Raw genomic sequence first — 26,873 nt, forward strand, 5'->3', positions numbered from 1 at the left:
GAAACTGCAGGGAACAGTGTGCAGGCAAGGCTGGTGCTCTGGAACACTGGAACTCAGGCTTCGACTGGGGTGGACTAGGTCAGTACAAGACAGGGCACGACAGGGACAACATTGAACCTGAAAACCCAAAGGCTGCATAGGCAAGTAGAGCCCTGATGGGCAAGACAGTGGAAGGCCTAGGTAGGCCACAGAACAAGGTAAGCACAGGGAGGCCTATAGGCTGCAAGGCAAGGCTGAGGTTAGAAGGCTGAATGGCTACAAGGTGCAAGGCAAAGCTAAGATCAAGAGGCCACAAGGCAAAGCAAGGCAGGGTCTGAGTAGGCCGCAAGGCATAGGTGGCTAAGGCAGAGAGCCAGAGATACTATGCAGAAGCACTGCGACAAGGGACAGTCAGGGTTAAGTATGGCTGGAGACTGGCTGTGGTGCAGGCAGGAAGGAGGAGCTTGGCCAGCCTGGAGATAGTGCTCATGGAGGTCCATTGGTGGAGCAGAAGCTGTAAGATAGATTGAGGCATGAGACCAGGGACACGGCGGAAAAAAGTCCTGAGCGGAGCTTGCCGGGATCCCCTGTTGGAGTGGAGGCTGCATGGCATTCAGAACTGTAACAATATATAATTATTTTTCAATACCAGAAGCAGTAAATTAGTGTTTCAATGATACTGTTTTTCAGTGTTTTGCATGAGCCCCCTGACTGCAAGCTGTCATTTCTTCACCTCCGAGGCTGGAGTTAAATTTGCTGCGTTAAAAAAATGTGCGTTGGGCACCCAACATTCTGCATTGGGGGTACTTGCTGATGTCCTCTATTACATTTAATTAACATCTGATGGGCGCTAATGAGTTCGCGTTTAAGGTGTACATATTGGATGCGCTAATCTCCTTACTGCATCTGGCGCTAGTTTAGAGCGTCTAAAACGTGCATAAACCCGTGTGCTAGGCTTGGCACATTTTATTGCATCGATCCCTGAGTTGGGGAAAATAATTAACCTTTATATTAGAAACGCAGGGCTTTTAAAAGAAAATTTGCAGTATGACTGAATCATATGTGGACTGCTGTTAATTGCCCTCCTGTTGATGTCTATTGCAAAAATCTATGGCTATAAAACCTTACAAGGTACAAACAATTATAAAAAGTGGTTTGCTTAGTAATTGTGGCTTGGGGCACAGCAGAGACTGTATATTTTGTGCTCCTGAGCAGGGCACACTATCAAGTTTGCTTGATCCTCGTGGCGCACGAGCCAAACTTTACAATGTCACATATATTCATACCCACTGGTCATGTGACTGTAAAAATGCCAGGAAATGTACTTTTAATTAAATTGAACAGCACTCTCTCAATCCAATCCCAATCTCCTCCCCCCCCCCCCCCCCCCAACGTAAGTGTTCCCTTGAAGGATTGGTTTGCTGTGTGCAAACATTTTTGGTTAAATTACCCTGTGAGCGCTACTTTCTTTGCAAAAAGCCTATCACTTTTATGCTCATAGCAACCCAATCCTTAAAGGGAACACTGGCTAAGTCCATCCCTTGCTTAAAATAATCGCCTAATGTCTAATAATAGCAGTGAAAATAGAATGTGTCTGAAAAAAATATTTTCAGCAATAACATTTCAAAACTGCTTTCTGTATGCAGATGAAGTTAATAAAGAACAAACTTTTGTTAAAATAGAAATGAAGAAGGGTTGACTTAGTGCCTTAAAAGCCAGTGATGAGAAGTACCATAATTTTCACAGCAAGAATAGGTTACACGAGATAGATCCTCACCAAAACAAAATAGAAAAGAAATAAAGTATAATAGAAGTGTGCCAATAAAAACTGAACTGGAAACCACAAGCCCGACTGTATTATGCAGTGCAACAATGGAAAAACAATCATCATTCCTTACAAAATATCAAGCAATAATATCGACACAACAGTCATAATACTAAAATCATACTGATAAAAAGAATAAATGTTAAAACAGCCAACAAACATCTAGTAATTTAAAAAAAAAACTTGTAAATTCCCCAAAACAGCAATAAAATATTTCCAAACAGCAGAAAAACCAACCACTACCCAATAATAAAAATAAGGATTTTAAAAACTCCTGTCCATACTTAATTTCCTGTCACTCTGATATTGTCATGGATTGGCAGAGGGAGGACCGCACAAACTTTCTTCTTTTACGGGCACACGTACAAATAGGCTCCTAATCTCTCTCTCCCTCTCTCAAGGCACACCTACAAGCAGTCTCTCTCACACAGGTGCACATTCACACAAGCAGGCTCTCAATCTTTCTCTCTCTCTCGCACCCACACAAGCAGGCTCCCAATCCCTCTCATGCTCAGACACAAGCGTGCTGTCATGCTCTTTCTCCCCTATATGTTCTTGCATGCTCTCTCTCCCTGGGATGTGCAGAAAGCAGCAGCTACCTTCTTGGACCCATGCAGCACCACTCACACATACACACAAGCTCTCACACACTAACTTTTGCACACATGCTGTTGTTCACAAACTCACCTCTTGTAGATTTATTTATTTATTTTTAGATTTTTATATACTGGTGTTCCTGTATTTAAAATACAGATCACATCGGTTTACATTGAAACATAAAAATTATGCCAAGAGGCGATACATATAACAAGGTTATAGAACTTGGAAAACATGGAAAACAGATTCGAATAATAACACTGATAAACTTGCAAAGTCTCTGAGAAATCAAATCATAAAATAAGGCGTAATTGTCTAAGATAAATGTGATCTGCAAAAGGGATTGCGATGGTGAGAAAATCTTGATAGCTGGAGGTAAAAATAATCAAAGTTCTGGAAAAGCTTGGCTAAAGAGCCAGGTTTTAATTTTCTTTTTGAAGGAAGCAAAGCAGATCTCAAGGCGGATGTCTGGTGGGAGCATGTTCCATTGGACAGGTCCTGCTAAAGAAATGGTACGTTTCTGATGTAAGGATATTGTTGAAGGAACATAGTGTGTGCCTTTATAAGCTCCTCTGATAGGTCTAGTTGAAGAGTGAAAACGTAGTTGGGTGCTTAAGTGGAGTGGGGATATATTGTAAATAGATTTATGAATTGCTGTGTATACTTTATAGAGAATCCTTTGCTTAATAGGCAGCCAGTGGAGGAGTTTTAGTATGGGGGTTATGTGGTCTCTTTTATTCGTATTAGATTATATTATATTATATATATTATATATTATATTATATATATTATATATATTATATTATATATTATAATATAAATTCGTATTCGTATTAGATGCTGCTGCTCACACTCACTCACACAAGCTCTGACACTCTCTCTACCTCCTGAATGTGCATTTTGCTGGGGGCAGCAATCTCTTCTCTTTGGCCCTGCTGTCGATGGCGCAGCCACCTCTCTTCCACTGAGTGGATCGACCTTCTCTCCTTGGCCACACAACCTGACCCCAACACGGCAATGTCCTTTCTTTGGTTGTGTGCCCTGGCATGGCAACGTTCTCTTTTTTTGTTTTTTTCAGCCACTTGGCTTGGGCCTGACACGGCATCCTTCTCTTGGTCCACACAGCTGGGCCCGATGCCACTCAGCAGCCTTCTTTCTTTGCCCCGGGCCCAGCCGGGACTGAATAAAAATAGCAGGGCCACTGAGACTTGTGCATGGTGCTAATGAGCATCCTGCTGCAATGCAATACTAGAAAGTAGGGGGCGGAAGGGGACTGCCGGGGCAGAATACGGATCAAGATGCGGCACACCAGTGTGCCATGGCAGAGGGATTGGAAAGCTCCGCTCTAGGGAGCCCTGCTAAGACCCCTCTGCTATAGTGCTTCTTCCAATGTCCAAGAGGAAAAGACAGCCTCAGAATTACTGACGGTGATTAATATTTTCTTTTTTTGAGGTTATGTGGTGCTATAGTATAGTGCTTTTCAGCTAGTCAACGTTTGAGAGAAATAGTCAAAACTAGTGTGATATCAGTAATTATGCTTTCTAACATATGAAATGTTGGATACGAGTTATGTAAAAGGGCTGTGTCTCTCTCTCTCTCTGTGTCCAGGCAAAAGAAGGAACAGAAGTGAGGGAAAATAGGAATATCTCAGGCAGGTTCAAAAACCAGAAACATTGGGTCAGCATTTTTGGTGAAAAAAACCTCCCAGTGCAGCCCCAATACTTTACTATGGCAGTTAAAGACTGCAGAATATTGACAGAGAAAAAAGAAGCAGCTTTCAAGTCCCCTCCCCCTGCACTGCCAGTCCAACACATCGCACATACACATGCCCTGCACCATCCCACACCTTTCTCACTCTCTCACACTCACTCACACACACACTCTCTCTCTCTCACACACACACACACACTCTCTCTCTCTCTCACACACACACACACTCTCTCTCTCTCTCACACACACACACTCTCTCTCTCTCACTCCTTCCTACTTATCGCATACATAAACTCACTTCTCCACACGGTCACCCCCACCTCCACCAGAAACCTGGATGTACAGATGTGTGGGAGATTTATTATAGTCTGTGTGAGTGAGCCTGTAGTTCATTCTTTCTTTTTAAAATTTGAATTTGTCAGAATGTTTTGTGATCACTAAGAAGATTGGGGTGCTGCTTCAGGTTGTGCTCTGGACCAAGCTGTTGGGGGGACGAGGGCCTTTGGAATGGAGCACAATCCTCCTTAAGACGACACTTGCACCTCCCAGCCTGCTCTTCTTTACCCCATGGTTGCAATAAGTAGAACATGTTGCAAGAAGGGGAAAAGAAATGATGCGTAGCATATACTCCTTATAAAAGATAAGACCCGCCCCCCCCCCCCCCCCAAATCATCCTATGTAACAAATCTTTGTTGGAAAGCCCTCCCAAAGCCATGCACCCACCTAGCTCCGTGTCTCCCAGCTCTCTCCTGGAGGCACACCTATCCAGTCAGGTTTTCAGGATTGCCACAATGAATATGCATGAAATAGATTTGCATACCACAACTTTCCAATGTATGTAAATCTTTCTCATTCATATTCATTATGGATATCCTGAAAACTCAACGGATTGTGTGCCTCCAGCTGAAGGTTGAGAAACACTGACTTAACCAATCTGTCAAGCCCTGACATAACGGGATAACTTATTTGGCTAAAAAGTTATCCAGGTCTGGAGCACAGTTATCCACCTAATAGGGAGATTTATGAAGCCGTGCTATTTTATCATGGGAGAAGCCAAATATCACGGGAGGAGGGACGGGCGTCCCTGTGATATTTGGCCCCTCCCCAACAAACTATCGCAGTCATACCGTGCCGTGATTTTTTTTCTTTTACCACAGCACAAAAGCACAATAAAAAAAAAAAAAAAAAGCAAAAAACACGCCACTGTATGGGGCCTTCACAAGTGACGGTGGCCCACTTCAGCTGGGGCTGCTGTTACTTAAAGGGCCTGAGACCTTTAAAGCACCTTCTTCCAAATCGCAATCCCATGGGTCCTTGGAGACCCCCATCTCCACCACCTTCTGAGGTGGCCTTGGCCTCAAAAGAAAAAAAAAAAACCTTAGGAAATCACATGGTGACGGCCCACTCCCTTCCCCTACCCCTTCTCCTAATTTCTTAGACCAGTATTCCCATCCATTCCCCACTCCATCCCCAAATAAACTAATATCCCTAGGGTCTCGTGTTCCCACCCCCTTAACCCCCTCCCCATACCTCTGCAGTCCATCTTCAGTAGTCAGCGGAGGCTCAGAGTGCTTTTAGCTGTAGCCAATCAATGCTATTTTTCAAAATGGTGTCAGTCTGACCTTGCCCCTATCACATAAAGGGCAAGGTTCGGGGAATGGACCTATGACATGTGGCCCAGGTCCTATCTCCGGAACCTGCCTCTGTTGTATGATGGGGAAGGTCAGGTCGATGCCACCTTGAAAAATGGTGTAGAAGGACCCAGGGCTAGGGGGGGGTACTCTGGGCCCCTGCTGACTATCAAAATGGATTTTAGAGGCATGGCGGGGTAAGGGTGGGGGTTAGGGTCTTCTTACCCCCCCCCCCCCCCCGCATCCACCAGGGTCATTTTTTGTTTGGGTTAGGGAATTAGGGGGTGGGAACACTAGACCCCCAAGGATATTAATTTTGGAGGGTGGAATGGATGGGGAGTTTTTGGGTAGAGGGCCTTAAGCTTAAGGGGGCACTTTTATCCAATTAGATGGCGGGGTGGGGGAAGGGAGTGGGCCATCGCCATGCAATTTCCTACATTTTTTTTTTCTTTTGGGGGCCAGGGCTGCTTTGGAAGGTGGGGGATGGTCTGCAAGTAGCCCTGGTGTCGTTTTTTGCGATTTGGGTAGGAAAGGGAGTTTTCGGGCACCTTGGCCCTTTCATTTTCCCACAGGATCATTAGCCATCCCAATGCTCCCGCAGGAAAATATCTACACCGCCTTCAAACGTGCTAAAATAATGGGTCTGACATTTTTCCAAGTCACCCGTGGTTTATTTACACTGGATTGTCTATGAATAAGCTGCTTTGCATGTATTAGGAAATTTTATGCATACAAAGCAGCTTATTTCCATAGCGGGAGGAAATCTTGTGTTGTATCATGGTATAATCAGTATTTAACGCACGTTACTTGCTATTTAAGCTCACAATATTGCCTTATCGAGGCTTAGCAAATCTAGCTCTTGGCCAAATGAACCTGATTTTCAGCATTATCTGGCTAACCTAGCCAGATAATTTTAGAACAGCCAACGAGCAGTCCTAAAGTTCGCCAGATAAATGTAAGATATCTGGATATAGTCAGCAGCATGGGCATGCTGCTGACTATCCCAGCTAAATTAGCTGGATCAATTTATCTGCCTATCTTTGCCAGCCAGACCTCTCTAATCTCCCTCTAGCTCTTTTTTCCATCCTGAGCTTCCATTTACCACATCTAAGTGGGAGATGAGAATTACTCTTTCTTCCTTGTTCTCACATTTGCATCTTTCATGGCCGTCCACCCAGATGGTGGCTACATGGGTTTCACATGCGCTGCTTATGAAGTGCTTTAGGATCCTGTTTGAATGTAAGGCACCGCACAGTAAATTTCCTCTTTTGGCATCATGAGGTCTGTGTTGATAGATTTGTGTCAAATTATCGGGGCTGCCTTACAAGTCACTTCAATCCAGGATTTAACCACCAGGCTTTTATTATTTTTAACTCTTTAGCTGGAAAACGGCGAAATAAAGTATATACGCATCATCTTTTATTTATTAACAGAAAGCAAGTTCATCCTAGCTTACGTTTGCAGGGTTAGGTATCAGATTACAGGTTCCTTCTCTTCAGGAATAACAAGGGGATTGAGATTCAATAAGTTAAGAAGATTCAAAAAAGCAAACTCCGTCTAGTCCAAGCCAGATTACACCGTCGACACAGAGGTTCCTTACTTCACCTAACAAGCACAGATACATTTTCTCTGACTCAAGACTCATGGTTCTCCAGGTCCTCGTGGCCTGGCTCTCTGCCCATGAATTGTCAGAAACACTATGGTGTTCTCAGCAACCTCTTTTAAAGTCCCCAGCGTCTGATCTGGATGCTCGGAGGCAGGTGTGGGTTTTAGAGAGTAAGCAAAGCCCCTTTCATATAGCCACAAGATAGCTCAGAGACCATGTTCCCGCCTCTCACCCCAGCAGTCTGCTGGCACAAGACTGAGACCTCGCTCTTTTGCCCTGGAATCTTCATAATACTTCTCATGCTTTCGACCGCAGAAAGTACCTGAACAAAAGCAGGCATTTTGTAGCCAGAGGTTTGACTTGTATTTTCCCCTTGTCTCCCCAGGCAAAGCGAGCAGTGCAGCGTGGGGCAACAGCTGTCATCTTTGATGTGTCTGAAAACCCAGAAGCCATTGAGCAGGTAAAAACCTTGCACTGTGAGGGACTGTGTGGTCAGCAGACAAGCCAAGGCTAAAATCAGTATTCACAAAGAATTAACCATTCACCTCCTGTAGAAAATCTTCCTTAACAGAATGAAATCCCAACGAAGGGGGGCAGTATGTTGTATGTGTGTGAGGGAAGCTTGCTCCCCTCCTGTCTCTGTTCTGTGCAGGGGCAGTGTGTGTGTGTGTGTGTGTGTGAAGCTTGCTCCCCTCTTGTCCCTGTTCTGTGCTGGGGCAGTGTGTGTGTGTGTGTGTGTGTGTGTGTGTGTGTGTGTGTGTGTGTGTGAAGCTTGCTCCCCTCTTGTCCCTGTTCTGTGCTGGGGCAGTGTGTGTGTGTGTGTGTGAGAATCTTGTTCCTGTTCTGTGCAGGGGCAGTGTATGTGTGTGCAATTTACACTGCTGCTGCCTGTGCTGTCCCTGTTCTGTGCTGGGGCTGTGTGTGTGTGTGTGAAGCTTGCTCCCCTCTTGTCCCTGTTCTGTGCTGGGGCAGTGTGTGTGTGTGTGTGTGTGTGTGTGTGTGTGAAGCTTGCTCCCCTCTTGTCCCTGTTCTGTGCTGGGGCAGTGTGTGTGTGTGTGTGTGTGTGTGTGAAGCTTGCTACCCTCTTGTCCCTGTTCTGTGCAGGGGCAGTGTGTGTGTGTGTGTGTGTGTGTGTAGCTTGCTCCCCTCTTGTCCCTGTTCTGTGCAGGGGCAGTGTATGTGTGTGCAGTTTACACTGCTGCTGCCTGTGCTGTCCCTGTTCTGTGCTGGGGCTGTGTGTGTGTGTGTGTGAAGCTTGCTCCCCTCTTGTCCCTGTTCTGTGCTGGGGCAGTGTGTGTGTGTGTGTGTGTGTGAAGCTTGCTCCCCTCTTGTCCCTGTTCTGTGCAGGGGCAGTGTATGTGTGTGCAGTTTACACTGCTGCTGCCTGTGCTGTCCCTGTTCTGTGCTGGGGCAGTGTGTGTGTGTGTGTGAAGCTTGCTCCCCTCTTGTCCCTGTTCTGTGCTGGGGCAGTGTGTGTGTGTGTGTGTGAAGCTTGCTACCCTCTTGTCCCTGTTCTGTGCTGGGGCAGTGTGTGTGTGTGTGTGTGTGTGTGTGTGTGTGAAGCTTGCTCCCCTCTTGTCCCTGTTCTGTGCTGGGGCAGTGTGTGTGTGTGAAGCTTGCTACCCTCTTGTCCCTGTTCTGTGCTGGGGCAGTGTGTGTGTGTGTGTGTGTGTGTGTGTGTGAAGCTTGCTCCCCTCTTGTCCCTGTTCTGTGCAGGGGCAGTGTATGTGTGTGCAGTTTACACTGCTGCTGCCTGTGCTCTCCCTGTTCTGTGCTGGGGCTGTGTGTGTGTGTGTGTGTGTGTGTGAAGCTTGCTCCCCTCTTGTCCCTGTTCTGTGCTGGGGCAGTGTGTGTGTGTGTGAAGCTTGCTCCCCTCTTGTCCCTGTTCTGTGCTGGGGCAGTGTGTGTGTGTGTGTGTGTGAAGCTTGCTCCCCTCTTGTCCCTGTTCTGTGCTGGGGCAGTGTGTGTGTGTGTGTGTGTGTGAAGCTTGCTACCCTCTTGTCCCTGTTCTGTGCAGGGGCAGTGTGTGTGTGTGTGTGTGTGTGTGTGTGTGTGTGTGTGAAGCTTGCTACCCTCTTGTCCCTGTTCTGTGCAGGGGCAGTGTGTGTGTGTGTGTGTGTGTGTGTGTGTGAAGCTTGCTCCCCTCTTGTCCCTGTTCTGTGCTGGGGCAGTGTGTGTGTGTGTGTGTGTGAAGCTTGCTCCCCTCTTGTCCCTGTTCTGTGCAGGGGCAGTGTGTGTGTGTGTGTGTGTGTGTGTGTGTGAAGCTTGCTCCCCTCTTGTCCCTGTTCTGTGCAGGGGCAGTGTGTGTGTGTGTGTGTGTGTGTGTGTGTGTGAAGCTTGCTCCCCTCTTGTCCCTGTTCTGTGCAGGGGCAGTGTATGTGTGTGCAGTTTACACTGCTGCTGCCTGTGCTGTCCCTGTTCTGTGGTGGGGCAGTGTGTGTGTGTGTGTGTGTGTGTGTGAAGCTTGCTACCCTCTTGTCCCTGTTCTGTGCTGGGGCAGTGTGTGTGTGTGTGTGTGTGAAGCTTGCTACCCTCTTGTCCCTGTTCTGTGCTGGGGCAGTGTGTGTGTGTGTGTGTGTGTGAAGCTTGCTACCCTCTTGTCCCTGTTCTGTGCAGGGGCAGTGTGTGTGTGTGTGTGTGTGTGTGTGAAGCTTGCTCCCCTCTTGTCCCTGTTCTGTGCAGGGGCAGTGTATGTGTGTGCAGTTTACACTGCTGCTGCCTGTGCTGTCCCTGTTCTGTGGTGGGGCAGTGTGTGTGTGTGTGTGTGTGTGTGAAGCTTGCTCCCCTCCTGTCCCTGTTCTGTGCTGGAGCAGTGTGTGTGTGTGTGTGTGTGTGTGAAGCTTGCTCCCCTCTTGTCCCTGTTCTGTGCAGGGGCAGTGTATGTGTGTGCAGTTTACACTGCTGCTGCCTGTGCTGTCCCTGTTCTGTGCTGGGGCAGTGTGTGTGTGTGTGAAGCTTGCTCCCCTCTTGTCCCTGTTCTGTGCAGGGGCAGTGTATGTGTGTGCAGTTTACACTGCTGCTGCCTGTGCTGTCCCTGTTCTGTGCTGGGGCAGTGTGTGTGTGTGTGAAGCTTGCTCCCCTCTTGTCCCTGTTCTGTGCTGGGGCAGTGTGTGTGTGTGTGTGTGTGTGTGTGTGTGAAGCTTGCTCCCCTCTTGTCCCTGTTCTGTGCTGGGGCAGTGTGTGTGTGTGTGTGTGTGTGTGTGTGTGAAGCTTGCTACCCTCTTGTCCCTGTTCTGTGCAGGGGCAGTGTGTGTGTGTGTGTGTGTGTGTGTAGCTTGCTCCCCTCTTGTCCCTGTTCTGTGCAGGGGCAGTGTATGTGTGTGCAGTTTACACTGCTGCTGCCTGTGCTGTCCCTGTTCTGTGCTGGGGCTGTGTGTGTGTGTGTGTGAAGCTTGCTCCCCTCTTGTCCCTGTTCTGTGCTGGGGCAGTGTGTGTGTGTGTGTGTGTGTGTGAAGCTTGCTCCCCTCTTGTCCCTGTTCTGTGCAGGGGCAGTGTATGTGTGTGCAGTTTACACTGCTGCTGCCTGTGCTGTCCCTGTTCTGTGCTGGGGCAGTGTGTGTGTGTGTGTGAAGCTTGCTCCCCTCTTGTCCCTGTTCTGTGCTGGGGCAGTGTGTGTGTGTGTGTGTGAAGCTTGCTACCCTCTTGTCCCTGTTCTGTGCTGGGGCAGTGTGTGTGTGTGTGTGTGTGTGTGTGTGTGTGTGTGTGTGTGAAGCTTGCTCCCCTCTTGTCCCTGTTCTGTGCTGGGGCAGTGTGTGTGTGTGTGTGTGTGTGTGTGTGTGAAGCTTGCTCCCCTCTTGTCCCTGTTCTGTGCAGGGGCAGTGTATGTGTGTGCAGTTTACACTGCTGCTGCCTGTGCTCTCCCTGTTCTGTGCTGGGGCTGTGTGTGTGTGTGTGTGTGTGTGTGTGTGAAGCTTGCTCCCCTCTTGTCCCTGTTCTGTGCTGGGGCAGTGTGTGTGTGTGTGAAGCTTGCTCCCCTCTTGTCCCTGTTCTGTGCTGGGGCAGTGTGTGTGTGTGTGTGTGAAGCTTGCTCCCCTCTTGTCCCTGTTCTGTGCTGGGGCAGTGTGTGTGTGTGTGAAGCTTGCTCCCCTCTTGTCCCTGTTCTGTGCTGGGGCAGTGTGTGTGTGTGTGTGTGTGAAGCTTGCTCCCCTCTTGTCCCTGTTCTGTGCTGGGGCAGTGTGTGTGTGTGTGTGTGTGAAGCTTGCTACCCTCTTGTCCCTGTTCTGTGCAGGGGCAGTGTGTGTGTGTGTGTGTGTGTGTGTGTGAAGCTTGCTCCCCTCTTGTCCCTGTTCTGTGCAGGGGCAGTGTGTGTGTGTGTGTGTGTGAAGCTTGCTCCCCTCTTGTCCCTGTTCTGTGCAGGGGCAGTGTGTGTGTGTGTGTGTGTGTGTGTGTGTGTGAAGCTTGCTCCCCTCTTGTCCCTGTTCTGTGCAGGGGCAGTGTATGTGTGTGCAGTTTACACTGCTGCTGCCTGTGCTGTCCCTGTTCTGTGGTGGGGCAGTGTGTGTGTGTGTGTGTGTGTGTGTGTGTGTGTGAAGCTTGCTACCCTCTTGTCCCTGTTCTGTGCTGGGGCAGTGTGTGTGTGTGTGTGTGTGTGAAGCTTGCTACCCTCTTGTCCCTGTTCTGTGCTGGGGCAGTGTGTGTGTGTGTGTGTGTGTGTGAAGCTTGCTACCCTCTTGTCCCTGTTCTGTGCAGGGGCAGTGTGTGTGTGTGTGTGTGTGAAGCTTGCTCCCCTCTTGTCCCTGTTCTGTGCAGGGGCAGTGTATGTGTGTGCAGTTTACACTGCTGCTGCCTGTGCTGTCCCTGTTCTGTGGTGGGGCAGTGTGTGTGTGTGTGTGTGTGTGTGTGTGAAGCTTGCTCCCCTCCTGTCCCTGTTCTGTGCTGGAGCAGTGTGTGTGTGTGTGTGTGTGTGAAGCTTGCTCCCCTCTTGTCCCTGTTCTGTGCAGGGGCAGTGTATGTGTGTGCAGTTTACACTGCTGCTGCCTGTGCTGTCCCTGTTCTGTGCTGGGGCAGTGTGTGTGTGTGTGAAGCTTGCTCCCCTCTTGTCCCTGTTCTGTGCTGGGGCAGTGTGTGTGTGTGTGTGTGTGTGAAGCTTGCTACCCTCTTGTCCCTGTTCTGTGCTGGGGCAGTGTGTGTGTGTGTGTGTGAAGCTTGCTCCCCTCTTGTCCCTGTTCTGTGCTGGGGCAGTTTGTGTGTGTGTGTGTGTGAAGCTTGCTACCCCTCTTGTCCCTGTTCTGTGCTGGGGCAGTGTGTGTGTGTGTGTGTGTGTGTGAAGCTTGCTCCCCTCTTGTCCCTGTTCTGTGCTGGGGCAGTGTGTGTGTGTGTGTGTGTGTGAAGCTTGCTCCCCTCTTGTCCCTGTTCTGTGCAGGGGCAGTGTATGTGTGTGCAGTTTACACTGCTGCTGCCTATGCTGTCCCTGTTCTGTGCTGGGGCTGTGTGTGTGTGTGTGTGTGTGTGTGTGTGTGTGAAGCTTGCTCCCCTCTTGTCCCTGTTCTGTGCTGGGGCAGTGTGTGTGTGTGAAGCTTGCTCCCCTCTTGTCCCTGTTCTGTGCTGGGGCAGTGTGTGTGTGTGTGTGAAGCTTGCTACCCTCTTGTCCCTGTTCTGTGCTGGGGCAGTGTGTGTGTGTGTGTGTGAAGCTTGCTACCCTCTTGTCCCTGTTCTGTGCTGGGGCAGTGTGTGTGTGTGTGTGTGAAGCTTGCTACCCTCTTGTCCCTGTTCTGTGCAGGGGCTGTGTGTGTGTGTGTGTGTGTGTGTGTGTGTGAAGCTTGCTCCCCTCTTGTCCCTGTTCTGTGCAGGGGCAGTGTATGTGTGTGCAGTTTACACTGCTGCTGCCTGTGCTGTCCCTGTTCTGTGGTGGGGCAGTGTGTGTGTGTGTGTGTGTGTGTGTGTGTGAAGCTTGCTCCCCTCCTGTCCCTGTTCTGTGCTGGGTCAGTATGTGTGTGTGTATAGTTTACACTGCTGCTGCCTGTGCTGTACCTGTTCTGTGGTGGGGCAAGCCCAAAAAGCCTTCTGTTGTCCTCCCCCCAAAGTTAAAGGAAGCTTAATCAACTGCTGCCCATATTTTACCTTAGTAGTGGATTACTGGGAGATGCTATGGCCAGAATGAGGTGCATTGGCAAAGCTGGGAGTGCCACAAGGCATAATTGAGGAGCTCTGTCACATATGTTTGTGGTATTGTTGGCAACTAATGTCATACAGTCAGACTGATTCTTCTATACTCAAGTTGATGAATTCTTTTCTCTTTCTTGCCAATTCATTACTGTCTGCTGCCAAGTGCGTATGTGATATGGTAACACTTCCTTTCCATGCAATAATAATACAGTAGTGTCTGCTGCTGCTGTTTACTGTTTCTCAAGCCAGTCCTTGGGACACAAACAGCCAGTCAAAATTTCAGGATGTCCACAATGCCTGTGCATGACTTAGATTTGCATGTACTGTATCCATTTTATGCATAGTCGTCATGGATACCCTGAGAACTGGGTTGAGAACCTCTGCCTCACGTAGCTAGGGATGTGGATAAAGTAGCTAACTAGAGACACAGAGATGGCTCTATAGGGAATCTGAGGTAATGCTGCTTTGAAAGAGAGAGAGAGAGAAACAGAGAATTGGAGGCTTCTGGGAGTTGTAGTCCCAGGGAATCTCAAGATAAAGCCAGTCAGGAGGAATGTACTGACAACAGTAATGTGATAGTAATTGGGTAATACAGGTGAAAGTAATTAAGGATTTACTTAGTACATTCTCCCTCTCTTGGGGCAGGAGATTGCCCACGAGGTCTTTGAGAGCTCAGTCAGAGAAGATTTCAGGTGGAGAATATGAAGAGCCTGCTGTTAAAGGCTAGCCATATAACAAGAGACTACGGTGGTGATATTTGGTTGCTGTATAGAGTTTGTGCCAGCCTGTGTCTAAACGCTTGAAGGTCGCTATTCAAAAGCATTTATCTGGATAACTTTTGCATATCCTTCACACTTATCCATCAGAGGGTTTCAGGGCAGAGCTGAGATAAATGAATAAGTTATTCAGCTATGTCTAGATGTAGTGAGAGGAAGTTTAAACTTTTCTGGGAACTTGTTCCTGGATAACTTTAACTTAACTGGCAATATTCTTTGAATATTGCCAGTTAAACAGTGGATAGGTGGAAAAATAAAACACCTCCTGAATGGGCCTTGTGGCTTGATACCCAAGCCCCCTAAAATGAGAAAGTTGTGGGCCTCTAGGCCCAAAAAGCCTTCCGTTGTCCTCCCTCCCCCCCCACCCACCCCAAAAGTTAAAACATTTTTTGTAAGAGCTACAGCCTCCCCCTTCTATTCCCACCCCTCTTAAGTTCCCTTTTACCCTCCTACCAAGGCCACACCTCCCCAAACCTTTACTGGAATCCGGGAGCTCGAATTGTCTGGCTCCTAGTGTGTACAGGATTGCTCTGATGGCAACACTGGTTACATAAGCTGCCAGTGCTGCCATCAGAGCAATGCTTGACGTGGTGAAAGGCAACTCAAGATCCAAGTGCCTGGGTTCCAGTAAAGGTTTAGAGGGTGTAGGTGGGGTGAGAAAATAAAAGGGAACTCAGCGAGGGTGGGCAGGGAGAGGGGTGGCTTCCATTGCTGCAGCCCTTACAAAATCTTTTTACTTTGGAGGAGGTTTTTTGGGCCTAAAGATAGGACTCTTGGGATCTTTGGGATTGGGGGATGCACAGTCGGGCCATGAGGCCCATTCAGGAGGTGCTTCTCTTCACGCCAACAACCAGAGATATTCTTTGAATATTGCAAGTTAAGTTAGTTATCTGGAAATAATTTTGCAACTTAACTGGCAGTCCAGATCAGTTCCTCAGAGACCAGCCTCCTCTTGATCACAGTCCTGGTCCCATTCCTTTCATGGCTGAAGACAATCCAGGGATAACCCCGCCCAAGGGTCTCCCAAGACCACACAATGAAGTATTGCTGGCCCACTCTTCAATTCCCAAGATAGGGGGACGGCTGGCCCTCTTCTACAAGGAGTGGGTCAAGATCACCTCAGACCAGTGGGTCTTGGATATCATAAGTCATGGCTATGCGTTAGAATTTGCTTGGCACCTAAGAGACCGGGTTGTCTTCTCCTCCTGTGGCCTGTTGAAGAAGCAAGACATTGTAAGGCAAACACTAAATCATCTTCTGAGATTGGGGGCCATCCTGCCAGTGCCCTTGCCGGAGCAAGGGACAGGCCATTACTCCATCTACTTCGTGGTTCCCAAGAAGAAGGGCTCCTTCCGTCCAACCCTCGACCTCAAGATGGTCAACAGGGCCCTGAAGATCCCACACTTCGGATGGAAATTTTATGTTCGGTGATCGCGGCAGTCCACAAGGGGGAGTTTCTAGCTTCACTGGACTTGATGGAAGCTTATCTAATTATTCCTATACTTCAAGCACATCAGCGCTTCCTTCGCTTCAAGATTCTCGGACAGCATTTTCAATTTCAGGCTCTGCCATTTGGTCTGACGACCGCGCCAAGGACGTTCACCAAAGTCATGGTAGTGGTAGCCGCCGCTCTCCGAAAGGAGGGGGGATCCTAGTTCATCCTTATCTGGACGACTGGCTCCTCCGGGCGAAGTCCCGGGAGCTGTGCCAACAGGCTGTCGACAGGGTGCTACAACTCCTTCGCTCCCTGGGATGGGTCGTCAACCGCGCCAAGAGCCATCTCACCCCCTCACAGACCATCGATTTCCTAGGAGTACACTTCAACACCAGACAGGGGAAAGTCTTCCTACACCAGGATCGGGCAGACTCTCTCATAGCTCAGGTCCGGGATCTTCCCATTCCCACAGCCTGGGACTACCTCCAGGTGCTGGGCTCCATGGCTTCCACTATAGACTTAGTGCCGTGGGCTTCTGCTCATATGCGTCCGTTACAGCAGGCATTACTGTCTCACTGGAAGCTGGTGTCCCAAGAGTTTCAGGCTCCTCTTCCGCTCCTGGACTCGGCCAGACACAGCCTGCTCTGGTGGACCAGCCTGGATCACCTATTGCAAGGAGTGAACCTAGAGATCCCACAGTGGGTGATTGTCACCATGGTTGCCAGCCTCTCTGCTGGGGAGCGGTGTGCAGGATGCAATCGACTCAGGGGCAATGGTCTCCCCTCCAGGCGACATGGCCCATCAACCGTCTGGAGACCAGCTGGCCTTGCAACATTTCCTCCCCTTAGTCCGAGGGTGAGCAGTGTGAATTCTATCCGACAACGCAACAACAGTAGCGTACATCAACTGCCAGGGAGGCACGAGAAGTCTCCCGAGAGTCAGACCAGTTGATGGCGTGGGCGGAGCTCCATCTGTCCTGCCTGGCGATGTCCCACATAGCAGGGGTGGACAATGTTCAAGCAGACTTCTTAAGTCGACAGTGCTTGGATCCAGGAGAGTGGGAGCTCTCCAAAGAAGCAATGCAGCTCCTAGTCCGACAATGGGGGACCCCCCCATCTAGATCTGATGGCCACGCAACGGAATGTGAAAGCCCTGCGATTCTTCAGTCACAGAAGGGAGCACGGCGCGGAGGGGGTAGATGCCCTGGTCCTTCCATGGCCACGGGACCTTCTTCTCTGTTTTTCCTCCCTGGCCACTGGTGGGGAAGGTACTACGGAGAATAGAACTCCATCAGGGTCCAGTAATTCTGGTGGCTCTGGAATGGGCTCGAAGACCATGGTTCGCAGACTTGGTCAACATGGCAGTGGACGGTCCCCTGCGACTGGGACATCTTCCGCACTTCCTCCAACAAGGACTGGTATTTTTCAACCGGGTAGATTTCTTCTGTCTTGCGGCCTGGCTTTTGAACGGCGCAGGTTGAGAAGGCACGGATACCTGGACGAGGTTATTTCCACCCTCCAAGAGCGTCAGCCATCTACATCCATTGCTTATGTCTGGGTCTGGAAAGTTTTTGAGACTTGGTGTGTCGATATGCATGTCTCCTTCCTACAGAAAGGCTTGGAGAAGGGCCTGGCCTACAATTCCCTGAACGTCCAAGTAGTGGCCCTCAGGGTCCTTCTAGGTCGTTCTGATGGATTTCGTCTGTCTTCCCATCCTGACATCATCCAGTTTTTGCAGGGGATAAAACATGTCAGACCGCCAGTTCACTCCCTGTGTCTGTCCTGGAATCTAAATTTGGTCCTCCGGATTCTGTGTGGCCCACCGTTCGAGCCTCTACCCAGCGCCACTCTTAAGGATCTCTCTCTCAAGACTGTTTTCCTGGTAGCTATTTGCTCGGCTTGCCGGATCTCGGAACTCCAAGCTTTGTCGTGCAGGGAGCCCTCCCTCCACTTTTCAGACTCGGGGGTTTCTTTACACATGGTACCAGCTTTCTTACCCAAGGTGGTTTCCGCTTTCCATTTGAACCAGTCTGTGGAGCTTCCCTCCTTCCCGGAGGACAATCCTAGAGACCTCAAGCGGCTTGACGTAAAACGGGTTCTCATCCACTATTTGGAAGCTACTAATCCTTTTCGTCTGGATCATCTTTGTTCTCTGGGGCGATCCCAAAAGAGGCTGCAAGGCTTCCAAAACCACCATTGCAAGGTGGTTAAAGGACGCAATTTCTTCCACTTACATCGGTTCTGGTCGTATGCCTCCTGCGGGTATCAAGGCTCATTTCCTGTGCTCCCAGGCTACCTCTTGGGTGGAGAGCCAATCTGTCTCTACTCAAGAGATATGTAGAGCAGCTACCTGGAAATCGTTGCACACTTTTGCGCGTCATTATCGCTTGCATGTTCCATCTCAGGAGTTTGGCTCTTTTGGTGCTCAAGTTCTTTGTCCTGGGCTATCCACGGCCCACCCTACGTAGGGAAGCTTTGGTACATCCCACTGTCTGGACTGATCCGGGTACTTACAGGGAAAAGAAAATTATTACTCACCTGCTAATTTTCATTCCTGTAGTATCACAGATCAGTCCAGACGCCCTCTCTGTCTGGATTGAGCCCAGCTAGCTTTCTGCTTTATAAGTCTGTATACTAGTTCCTTTTGCAAGTTCTTACGAGTATTACTAACAGTTATATGTTTACAGTTGTTTACAGTTCAAAGTTGATATTTCATTGATCCATACCATGTACTTTCTGACTTTGATATTCTTTATACTGAAGGGATGCAGAGGGTGCTCCAACCTATTCGGGGCCGTCCTTACAGTTTTGCTCTGACTCCATCTGCTGGAAGGTGGACATAACCCACTGTCTGGACTGATCCGTGGTACTATAGGAACGAAAATTAGCAGGTGAGTAATAATTTTCTTTTACAGATGTATTCAGAGGTATTCATAGTAAAACTGACATCAGTAAAGCATTATAGCCCTTATAAGTGATGAAAAGAAGTAGATTTGTACACTGCAGTATACAAATCAACTCCTTTCATTGGACTTTGTATTACTTTTATAAGGACTATAATGCTTTACTGATGTTAATTTTGCTATGAATACCTCTGTAACATCCCTCAACCCTAACCCACCTCCTGAAAATCCACCCCGATTCAAAGTGACCCTCTAGAGTGTACCTATATAGAGTATCAGACTGACCCTATACAGAGTCTGTCTCCCTCTCCCTCTGTGCAGGAACATGGTGCCTTTGCAAAATTTGTGGCTACATGCTTCAGTCTTGGCCCTGCCCCGGAACACCCATGACCTGCCCCTTTTCCACCTCCTTATTCTGAACGCGTGTACAGGCATGTACTCGCACCCTTCCCAGTTTCCTAAATTTCGCGTTGCTCATTCACGGCCTACCTCCAGTGGAAAGAACGGCTGAATATCATCAGCATAAATCTTATAAAATGGGAGAGGCACTTTCAGTATCCTACACAAGGAAGAAAGGTTTATATTAAACGATGTGGCAGACAGTATACTTCCTTGGGGACACCTACTTTTAACTTCCAAGTGGAACTATCAAGGGCATTTTCAATCTTAAACATTCTTCTTGATAAGTAGTACATAAACCACCTATCCCTGATTCAGCAAAGCAACACAACAGCAGCTGGTGATTTACTGTGTCAAAGGCTGAAGATAAGTCTAAAAACAATGTAATTATGGTCTTTCTAAAATCCACTTGACGGAGAAGAAAATCAAAGGCTGAAACCAAGGGATGGTAACTTTCAAATGGGTACACACATGGTGTGCATCAGCACAAACCCAGGGACATGGCAATTTTATAACATCCGTGCCTATGTTATAAAATAGCCTGGGCGCATGTATGTGTATGCCCATTTTTTTCAAGTGGGCATGCAGAGCCGCACAAAGTCAGGTTTGCGCCGTGCAAGTGGGGGAATTTTATAACAGGTGCGCATCCATGCCATGACCAGTTTCACCAGTTTATCCACCAGTTCGCCCAGTCTAGAGCTAGGTCCTCAAAACTCCCCTGGTTCTTTAGTCTCATTCCCCCCCCAGTTACCCCAGACCCCTCTAACACCTCACAGATGCTTGTTTTTTGTTTTTTTGTTTTTTAAATTACACCTCCATAGCACTGGACCTGGGCGAGTGCTCATACATACACATACTTGCGTACACTTCTCGTGGCATGGCCTGGAAAACCCATCCCACACCATGCCCTTTTTCATTCCACGTGAGATATGCGCATATGTAGGCATTTTTTAAAAATTGGGTGGATACCCGCATGACCTATATGTACATTGGTGTGGATTCAGTACTGTATCCTGATCCAAAAACTCAACTAACTAGAGATGTACCGAACATTCAGTGATCTTTGCCAAAGCTGGTAAATTTGATATTTGTCTGTAGCTAGAACATAGATCAATGGTTAATTCTTGTTTAATAACTGGTTGGATTATAGCTTTTTTTTCATGATTCACCAGTTTCCAATGAGGAGTGAACTATAGAAGTTAATATTTGCAAGAATGACTCTACTATTAGAGAACATCCTTATGGGATCTAGCACACAACAAAATCTATTTAATCTTTTTAAAGTATTCTCTATTTTCGTTGAAGAAATATGATCAAAATGCCCCCCTCTAACTACTGGCTCTTCAACAATTGTTTCATCCCTACTTTTGCTAATACTTTGTAGGAGCAAGTCTGTTTCAAAATAGCCAACTTTGATACACCTGAGCTTCTTTCTCCATATTATTTAATGGAGGTCTACGTAGGGTACAAACCCTATGGAAAAGCTCCAATGGTCTGTTTGTGAAAGCATTCACTTGTTCCCTATAATACTTTTTTTTTTTTTTTTTTAGTTTACTTGAGTTAAAAACTGATCTCTTTGCTTTACGAGCTCCTGGAAAGCCGTTCCATTTTCATGCATTTTAGGTTTCCTGCATTTCCTTTCCTCCCTGCAAATGGCTCATTTTTTCTCTTACCACTGGACCATACCAAGGAACATTTCCATTTGGTCTAATGACTCTAATTTTGAAGATGCTGCATCTTGCATTATATTTTTTAATTGTGAGTTAAAATCCTCAACTGAATTTTGAGTGATTTTCAAAAGCCTTCTGAGTCCAGCATAGTTTCCAAATATCAGGTCTCTTGATGTCCTTTCATAATGCTGGTAACCTGAGTTGGAAAATAATTACATTATCAGATATAATACTGGCTGATTTGTTAAATTAGAAATTAAACCTATGTTCATATGTTCCTCAGCTATTAACTATTCCAGGATATGACCAGCGCAATAAATTGTTGAGAAAAGCAATCTTAACTGCAACACAGTTAACAATGCTTGGAATTCGACATAGTGGTTCTTAAGGGACATTTCTTTATGAATATTAAAATCTTCCAATAAGTATTTTCCTAAAACATGCAGCAGTAGTTGTAATATAACCACTGGTTGACTTTTTACAAGTTGTTTTTTTTTATCCAACCCAGGGGGACAATACATTAATACTAACAGCCAATCATTTAAGGGCACAGTTAAATTCTTACATCCATTGCCTAGATCTAAGTATATATTGTATAATGCTAATATTTCTTTGCAGGCATATTGAGTTCAGTACAATTACATTGCTGTTAAGATCATGTTTCTGTAAGCAACGGTAAATCTAAAACTTTCTATTAAAGAAAAACCATTTAGTTTTTTAATAGAGCTTATATTCATATAACCACATTTAGCGGTTTATAGTTGCTGATTTTATTTGTTGGTTATATGAATGGACATTGAGTTAGACCAGCAATTGTTCAAACCTTGATAAGCCCAAGGTGGAGGTTTGTTTTAGAAAATGGAGCATAACGCCCACAACCTGTCACCACTGGTATCTGTGAAAAATGAAGGCCACACATTTTCTTCAGCATTTAACATTATCCAATACTGCAACAAAAGGATACCTTGAAAGAGCAGAATCCAGGAGCATGTCCTCTCACTTGCAACTGAGTCCAGCATTTTTTTTTACTTTGGCTACCTTCATATCCTCCTGAGTGGATCTCTGCTTGTTTTTTCTTTTTTAATTTAATTTTTATTAGATTATTAAACAAATTTAGAAGAAAACTATTCATATCAAAAAGAAAAAAAGACACCAATCTAGGACACATCCCATTGCAGCCTAACTTAAAAATTCATATTAAGCAATTCAAAATACAGAGATGTCCTACTCATCCCACAAATAGAGGGGAGATAGGAATATATAAAGGAAAAGCAACATATATCAATTGTCCATCACTGTCACAAAAAATTAATTGCATTCTCAGACATCACCAATTCCAGTTGACCCACCATTAATCATAAGAGCATACATAAGAACATAAGAAGTTGCCATACTGGGTCAGATAGAGGGCCCATCAAGCTCAGCATCCTGTTTCCAACAGTGGCCAATCCAGGCTAAAAGTACTTGTCAAGTACCAGAACATTACATAGATCCCATGCTACTATTGCTTAGTGATTAATAGCAGTTTATGGATTTTTCCTCTAGGAACTTATCCAAACCTTTTTTAAACCCACTGAAGAATTCCCAGATCACCCTTCAGAGGTTTTCCTTTCAGAAATCGTCTCAGTTGACATGGATCTACAGAAATGTTATACTTGCATGTCTAACACATTTAGAAGGAACTTTAACAATCATAAATGCCCCTACAGAAAGCTCCAAAGTGTGCATATCTGGAAAAATCAGCCAACACATCTGTTGGGCGCTCATGAAAACACACAGATGTATGCAGAAGGAAAAACTTTAAAATGAATTCTCTGTCCACATCTGACAATCATTTTGCTACGAGTAACTCTTGTCGGTCTCTTCCAAAGATGTTACTACAATTTGAGGTGTAGGTGTAACATAGTAATAAATAGTAACATAATAATGATGGCATAAAAGGACCAAATGGTCCATCCAGTCTGCCCAGCAAGCTGCTTATGGGAGTAACTGCTGCTCCCTGCAGGTTACCCCCTGTTTCTTGTAAGGGTAGCAACTGCTGGTCCGTTCAGTTGTTCCCAAGCCTTAAGATAACCCATAAAAATTACTGTCGAAGACACCTGGCTCTGAGATTCTGCTCCATTTATTTTTGCTTGGCAGCTTTCCTGCTTAACAGAACCTGCCCCAGCTGGGACTTTGTTGTCAGGATCCTGCAGTGGCAGCGCTGCGCCCTGCCATGCAGAAGGTCCTCAGTTTAATCCCTGAGCTGGGTAGCTCCCATTCTCCTGGTTGACTGGGTCTGCTTTAGAGGCAGCATGCACGGCCCCTGGGGGGCAGGAGGAAGTAATGGATATCCCTGAAGGGTGACACTTAGGTATACTGGGGGAGGTTATCAAATGGGGGGAAATTCTCAGGCAGCTGCGAATGAAGGCTGAGGGAGCCAAGATCCCAGCCCGGCCAAGAAAGAAAAGTAGGATCTTGTTTGTCCCATTTTTGTTCTCTCTAGTCTAACCAGACTATTGCAGCGTCTGTCCTGGGACTTCTCAGCCCCTCAATGAAGTGCCTCCCCCTACCAAGCCCTGCCTCCTGTTGACACATGCAGGTACTTTTACTCGCATAGAGGGTGAGTGGTCCTCAGAAAACCCATTTACATGGGTAAAATAGTGTTTTACCGCAGAAAGGGCTTTTGTTACTGCCCTTCCATGCAACAGAAGTTTGCATTGTACTCCTTTCGAAAGTGCGGGTTTTGGCTCTTTCATCCTGCACCTTGCAGCAGAGGAACAGAGCTCAGGGGGGCATCAGGTGGGAGGAATAGGACATGGGGGCAATGGATGGTGGCATTCACTCATGCTACGCTGCTCCCATACCACTGACCAAGCTGTGGTCTTTCTCTCGCTCGTCTAGCTGAACCAGGGCTTGGAAGATCCTCTGAAGCGACCGGTGGTGTATGTAAAGGGGGCTGATGCCATCAAACTGATGAACATTGTCAACAAGCAGAAAGTGGCACGAGCCAGGATCCAGCATCGACCGCCAAGGGTAAGGAAGACAACATCTTCTCCTGAGGGGGGCACACATCGCTGAAGGAAAGGAGGGCCCACGCCACTGAGGGTCAGAGAGAGGGCACATACTAGTGAGAGAGAGCACACATCACTGAGGGTCAGGGAGAGGAGAGCGGGAACACGCCACTGAGGGTAAAGGAGAGGAGAGAGGGTACACACTGCTGAGGGTAAGGGAAGAAGGGAAAGGGCTTTGACTGCAGAGGAGAGGTGAGAGTCACAGGTGCTGACAGTAAAAGAGAGGGCAGTGCCTACTGAGAGGGAGAAAGAGGGCATACACTACTGAGGGTAAGGGAGAGGGGGAGGGAACACATCACTGAGGGTAAGGGAGAGGGGAGAGAGTACACACCATGGGGGGAGGGTAAGGGAAGAAGGGAAAGGGCTTTGACTGCAGAGGAGAGGTGAGAGTCACAGGTGCTGACAGTAAAAGAGAGGGCAGTGCCTACTGAAAGGGAGAAAGAGGGCATACACTGCTGAGGGTGAGGGGGAGGGAACACATCACTGAGGGTAAGGGAGAGGGGAGAGAGTATACACCATGGGGGGAGGGTAAGGGAAGAAGGGAGAGGGCTTTGACTGCAGAGGAGAGGTGAGAGTCACAGGTGCTGACAGTAAAAGAGAGGGCAGTGCCTACTGAGAGGGAGAAAGGGCATACACTACTAAGGGGGAGGGAACACATCACTGAGGGTAAGGGAGAGGGGAGAGAGTACACACCATGGGGGGAGGGTAAGGGAGAGAGGAGAAGGCACAGGCACCCCACATTTTACTGTAAACATTTACAGATATATACAGGGTTACAGACAAACATAAGATTTGCCATACAAAGATCCATCAAGCCCAATATCCTCTCTCCTACAGTGGCCAATCCAGGTCACAAGTGAGGAGAGAGGATGGGCAGATCCTATTTTGTGTTGGGATTAGGAAGCAGCTAGTTCACCAACCTCTGGGCTCTTCTTGTAACTTGTGGCTTTTGCCGAGTCCTCTGTAGGCTCCCTGAATCCCTGATGTGTTTAGATGTGGCAAGGGCAAAGTGTTACCCTCTATATAACAGGGACCAACCACATAGCGCACTATTGCCAAAATGATTTTATGCAGAGTAAATGTTTGTGTGGCTTGATGACACATCTCATTCCTTCTCAACAGCACCCCTGCTACTCCAGTACTGAGATCCCCCCATGCACAGCTCTGCCAGTGCACCTCACTACTGCCCTTCCCCTTCAAACTTCTGTGTATCTGTGACCCAGTTCCAACTTTGATTTCTTCATCTCTGTTCATTTTCCAGCAACCCACAGAGTATTTTGATATGGGCATCTTCCTCGCCTTCTTCGTGGTGGTCTCACTGGTCTGCCTTATCCTCCTCATCAAGATTAAACTGAAACAGCGCCGAAGTCAGGTACAGGGACCTCCACCCAAGGGGCAGGGGAGTCGCACTCCACAGAGGGATGGTGGATGCATCAGATGTGCTTTAAGGGGCTCCCAGTTTTGGAGACAGTAGTAGAATGCCAAGGCTGAAAAGGCCAAATACTTTGAGGGTGTGTGGTATTTTCCTGTTGAATATCAGAATTAATTTGTTGAAAGATCCATGTCCCCTCACTGACTAACAATTCTGTAGTTTTGAAATGGTAACACGTTGGATAAGATGTCTTGATCTGCCCAGCTTCTCTGACTGCTATTCCTGCAAACTCTACACAAGCTCTGGTCAAATTCCTTTCTTATACTGTTATTTCCATCTTCTGTATCTGTCTCAGGCATGCTTGAATTCTGTTGCTGCTTTGGTCGTGGCCACCTCTGCTAAAAGATGATGCCAGGCATGCACCATGCTCTGTGTGCAGACTCCTGGTACCCATTGCTTTGTGATCTCTGAATTGGGCAGATGAAAAAGTCTAGACACAAAGATGTGGCCCACCCGAAAATTGACTGAAACAATCATGCAGGTGAATTGTTTTTCTTTGCAGAGCTCCATGAACAGAATGGCAGTACAAGCCTTAGAAAAGATGGAAACCAGGAAGTTCAAGTCCAAGAACAAAGGTCATCAGGAGAGAAGCTGCGGGGCTCTGGACACACTCAGTAGCAGCTCCACCTCTGACTGTGCCATCTGCCTGGAGAAGTACATTGATGGGGAGGTAAAGTGTCCCTCTGGGGAAAGGAGATTCCATGCCTTGCCCCTAAAAGGTGTCCACCAAGCCAAAAATCAGCTGTGACCACCTGAACCAGTCCTGGTTTTTGCCCAGTTGTATATCTGGTTTCCTTAGAGAAATTGGAATTTTAAGTCCTTGTGTTCAGTGGGACAAAGCCAAGATTGGCTTAGCCTGCCAGGGTTGGCCTTAATCGGGTGACCTCTGCCTGTTCCTGTCGAAAGGCATTCTGGGAATTGAAGTTTAGCTAGTGGTAACACAGTACTACTGCAAATTATAGAAAGTAGACTGACAGTAGATAGGGTCTGTATGATTTGCTTCCTTCTGCAATGATTAGACCACAGTTTGATTTCTGGACTTCTTTTCAGTTAAAGATCAATTTCCCCCAGGCCGCCTTGAATTTTATTTCGGTTTTTGCCTTTACCACCTCTACTGGAAGGGCTGATCCGTACACCCATTTCCCTTTCCATGGTAAATATTTTCTAATGTTTCTGATTCTACCCACTTTGTGTCTGATATCGTAATCTTTTGTTCTAGAATGCCCTCTCTAATGAAAAATGTTGCTTCTGGTGCATTATTTGTATCTTTGAGGTATTTGAATGTCTTTTCTCCCTCCAGGGTATAAATATTTAGGTTCTTAAGTCTCATCCCATAGGGCGTTTGGTACAGACACTGCACCATGTTAGCCTTTTCTGCTCTACCTATAACCTCTAGGATTTGACACAGTACTCCAGGTGAGATTTCACTAATGACCTGTAAAGAGTCATTATCACCTTCTCTTTTTTTTTTCTACTGGTTATGCTTCTCCCAATCCACCCCCCTTACTGTGGTGCTTCACCACCTTGAGATCCCGTGGTCTGATCACCTTAATATCTGCCTTCTGCTTGGTGGACATTGGTTGCTTGCCTCCCATATTGTACTGCTCCATTGGATTTGTGCACCCGCTCTCTGTACTTTTTTTGCATTGAAATTTAGATGCCAAACGCATGCATGTCTCAGGATTTTCTAGATCTCTCCCCTTTTTTGGAATTCCCTCTAGGTAGCCATTCTGCTGCAGATCTTGGTATCATC

At 47.3% G+C, this 26,873-nt stretch overlaps 1 protein-coding gene across 1 annotated transcript in view; it reads left to right on the forward strand.

Moving 5' to 3' along the window:
• ZNRF3 (zinc and ring finger 3) overlaps positions 1–26,873 on the forward strand; it is a 300,648-nt gene that overhangs the window by 260,671 nt on the left and 13,104 nt on the right. The window contains exons 3-6 of the mRNA XM_029571516.1: positions 7,734–7,808; positions 23,519–23,650; positions 24,950–25,060; positions 25,623–25,790. Coding sequence (XP_029427376.1) covers positions 7,734–7,808; positions 23,519–23,650; positions 24,950–25,060; positions 25,623–25,790 — 486 coding nt within the window. The remainder of the gene's footprint in view (positions 1–7,733; positions 7,809–23,518; positions 23,651–24,949; positions 25,061–25,622; positions 25,791–26,873) is intronic.

This window comes from Rhinatrema bivittatum, chromosome 11 (genome assembly GCF_901001135.1).
Source record: "Rhinatrema bivittatum chromosome 11, aRhiBiv1.1, whole genome shotgun sequence".
Classification (NCBI taxonomy): Eukaryota; Metazoa; Chordata; class Amphibia; order Gymnophiona; family Rhinatrematidae; genus Rhinatrema; species Rhinatrema bivittatum.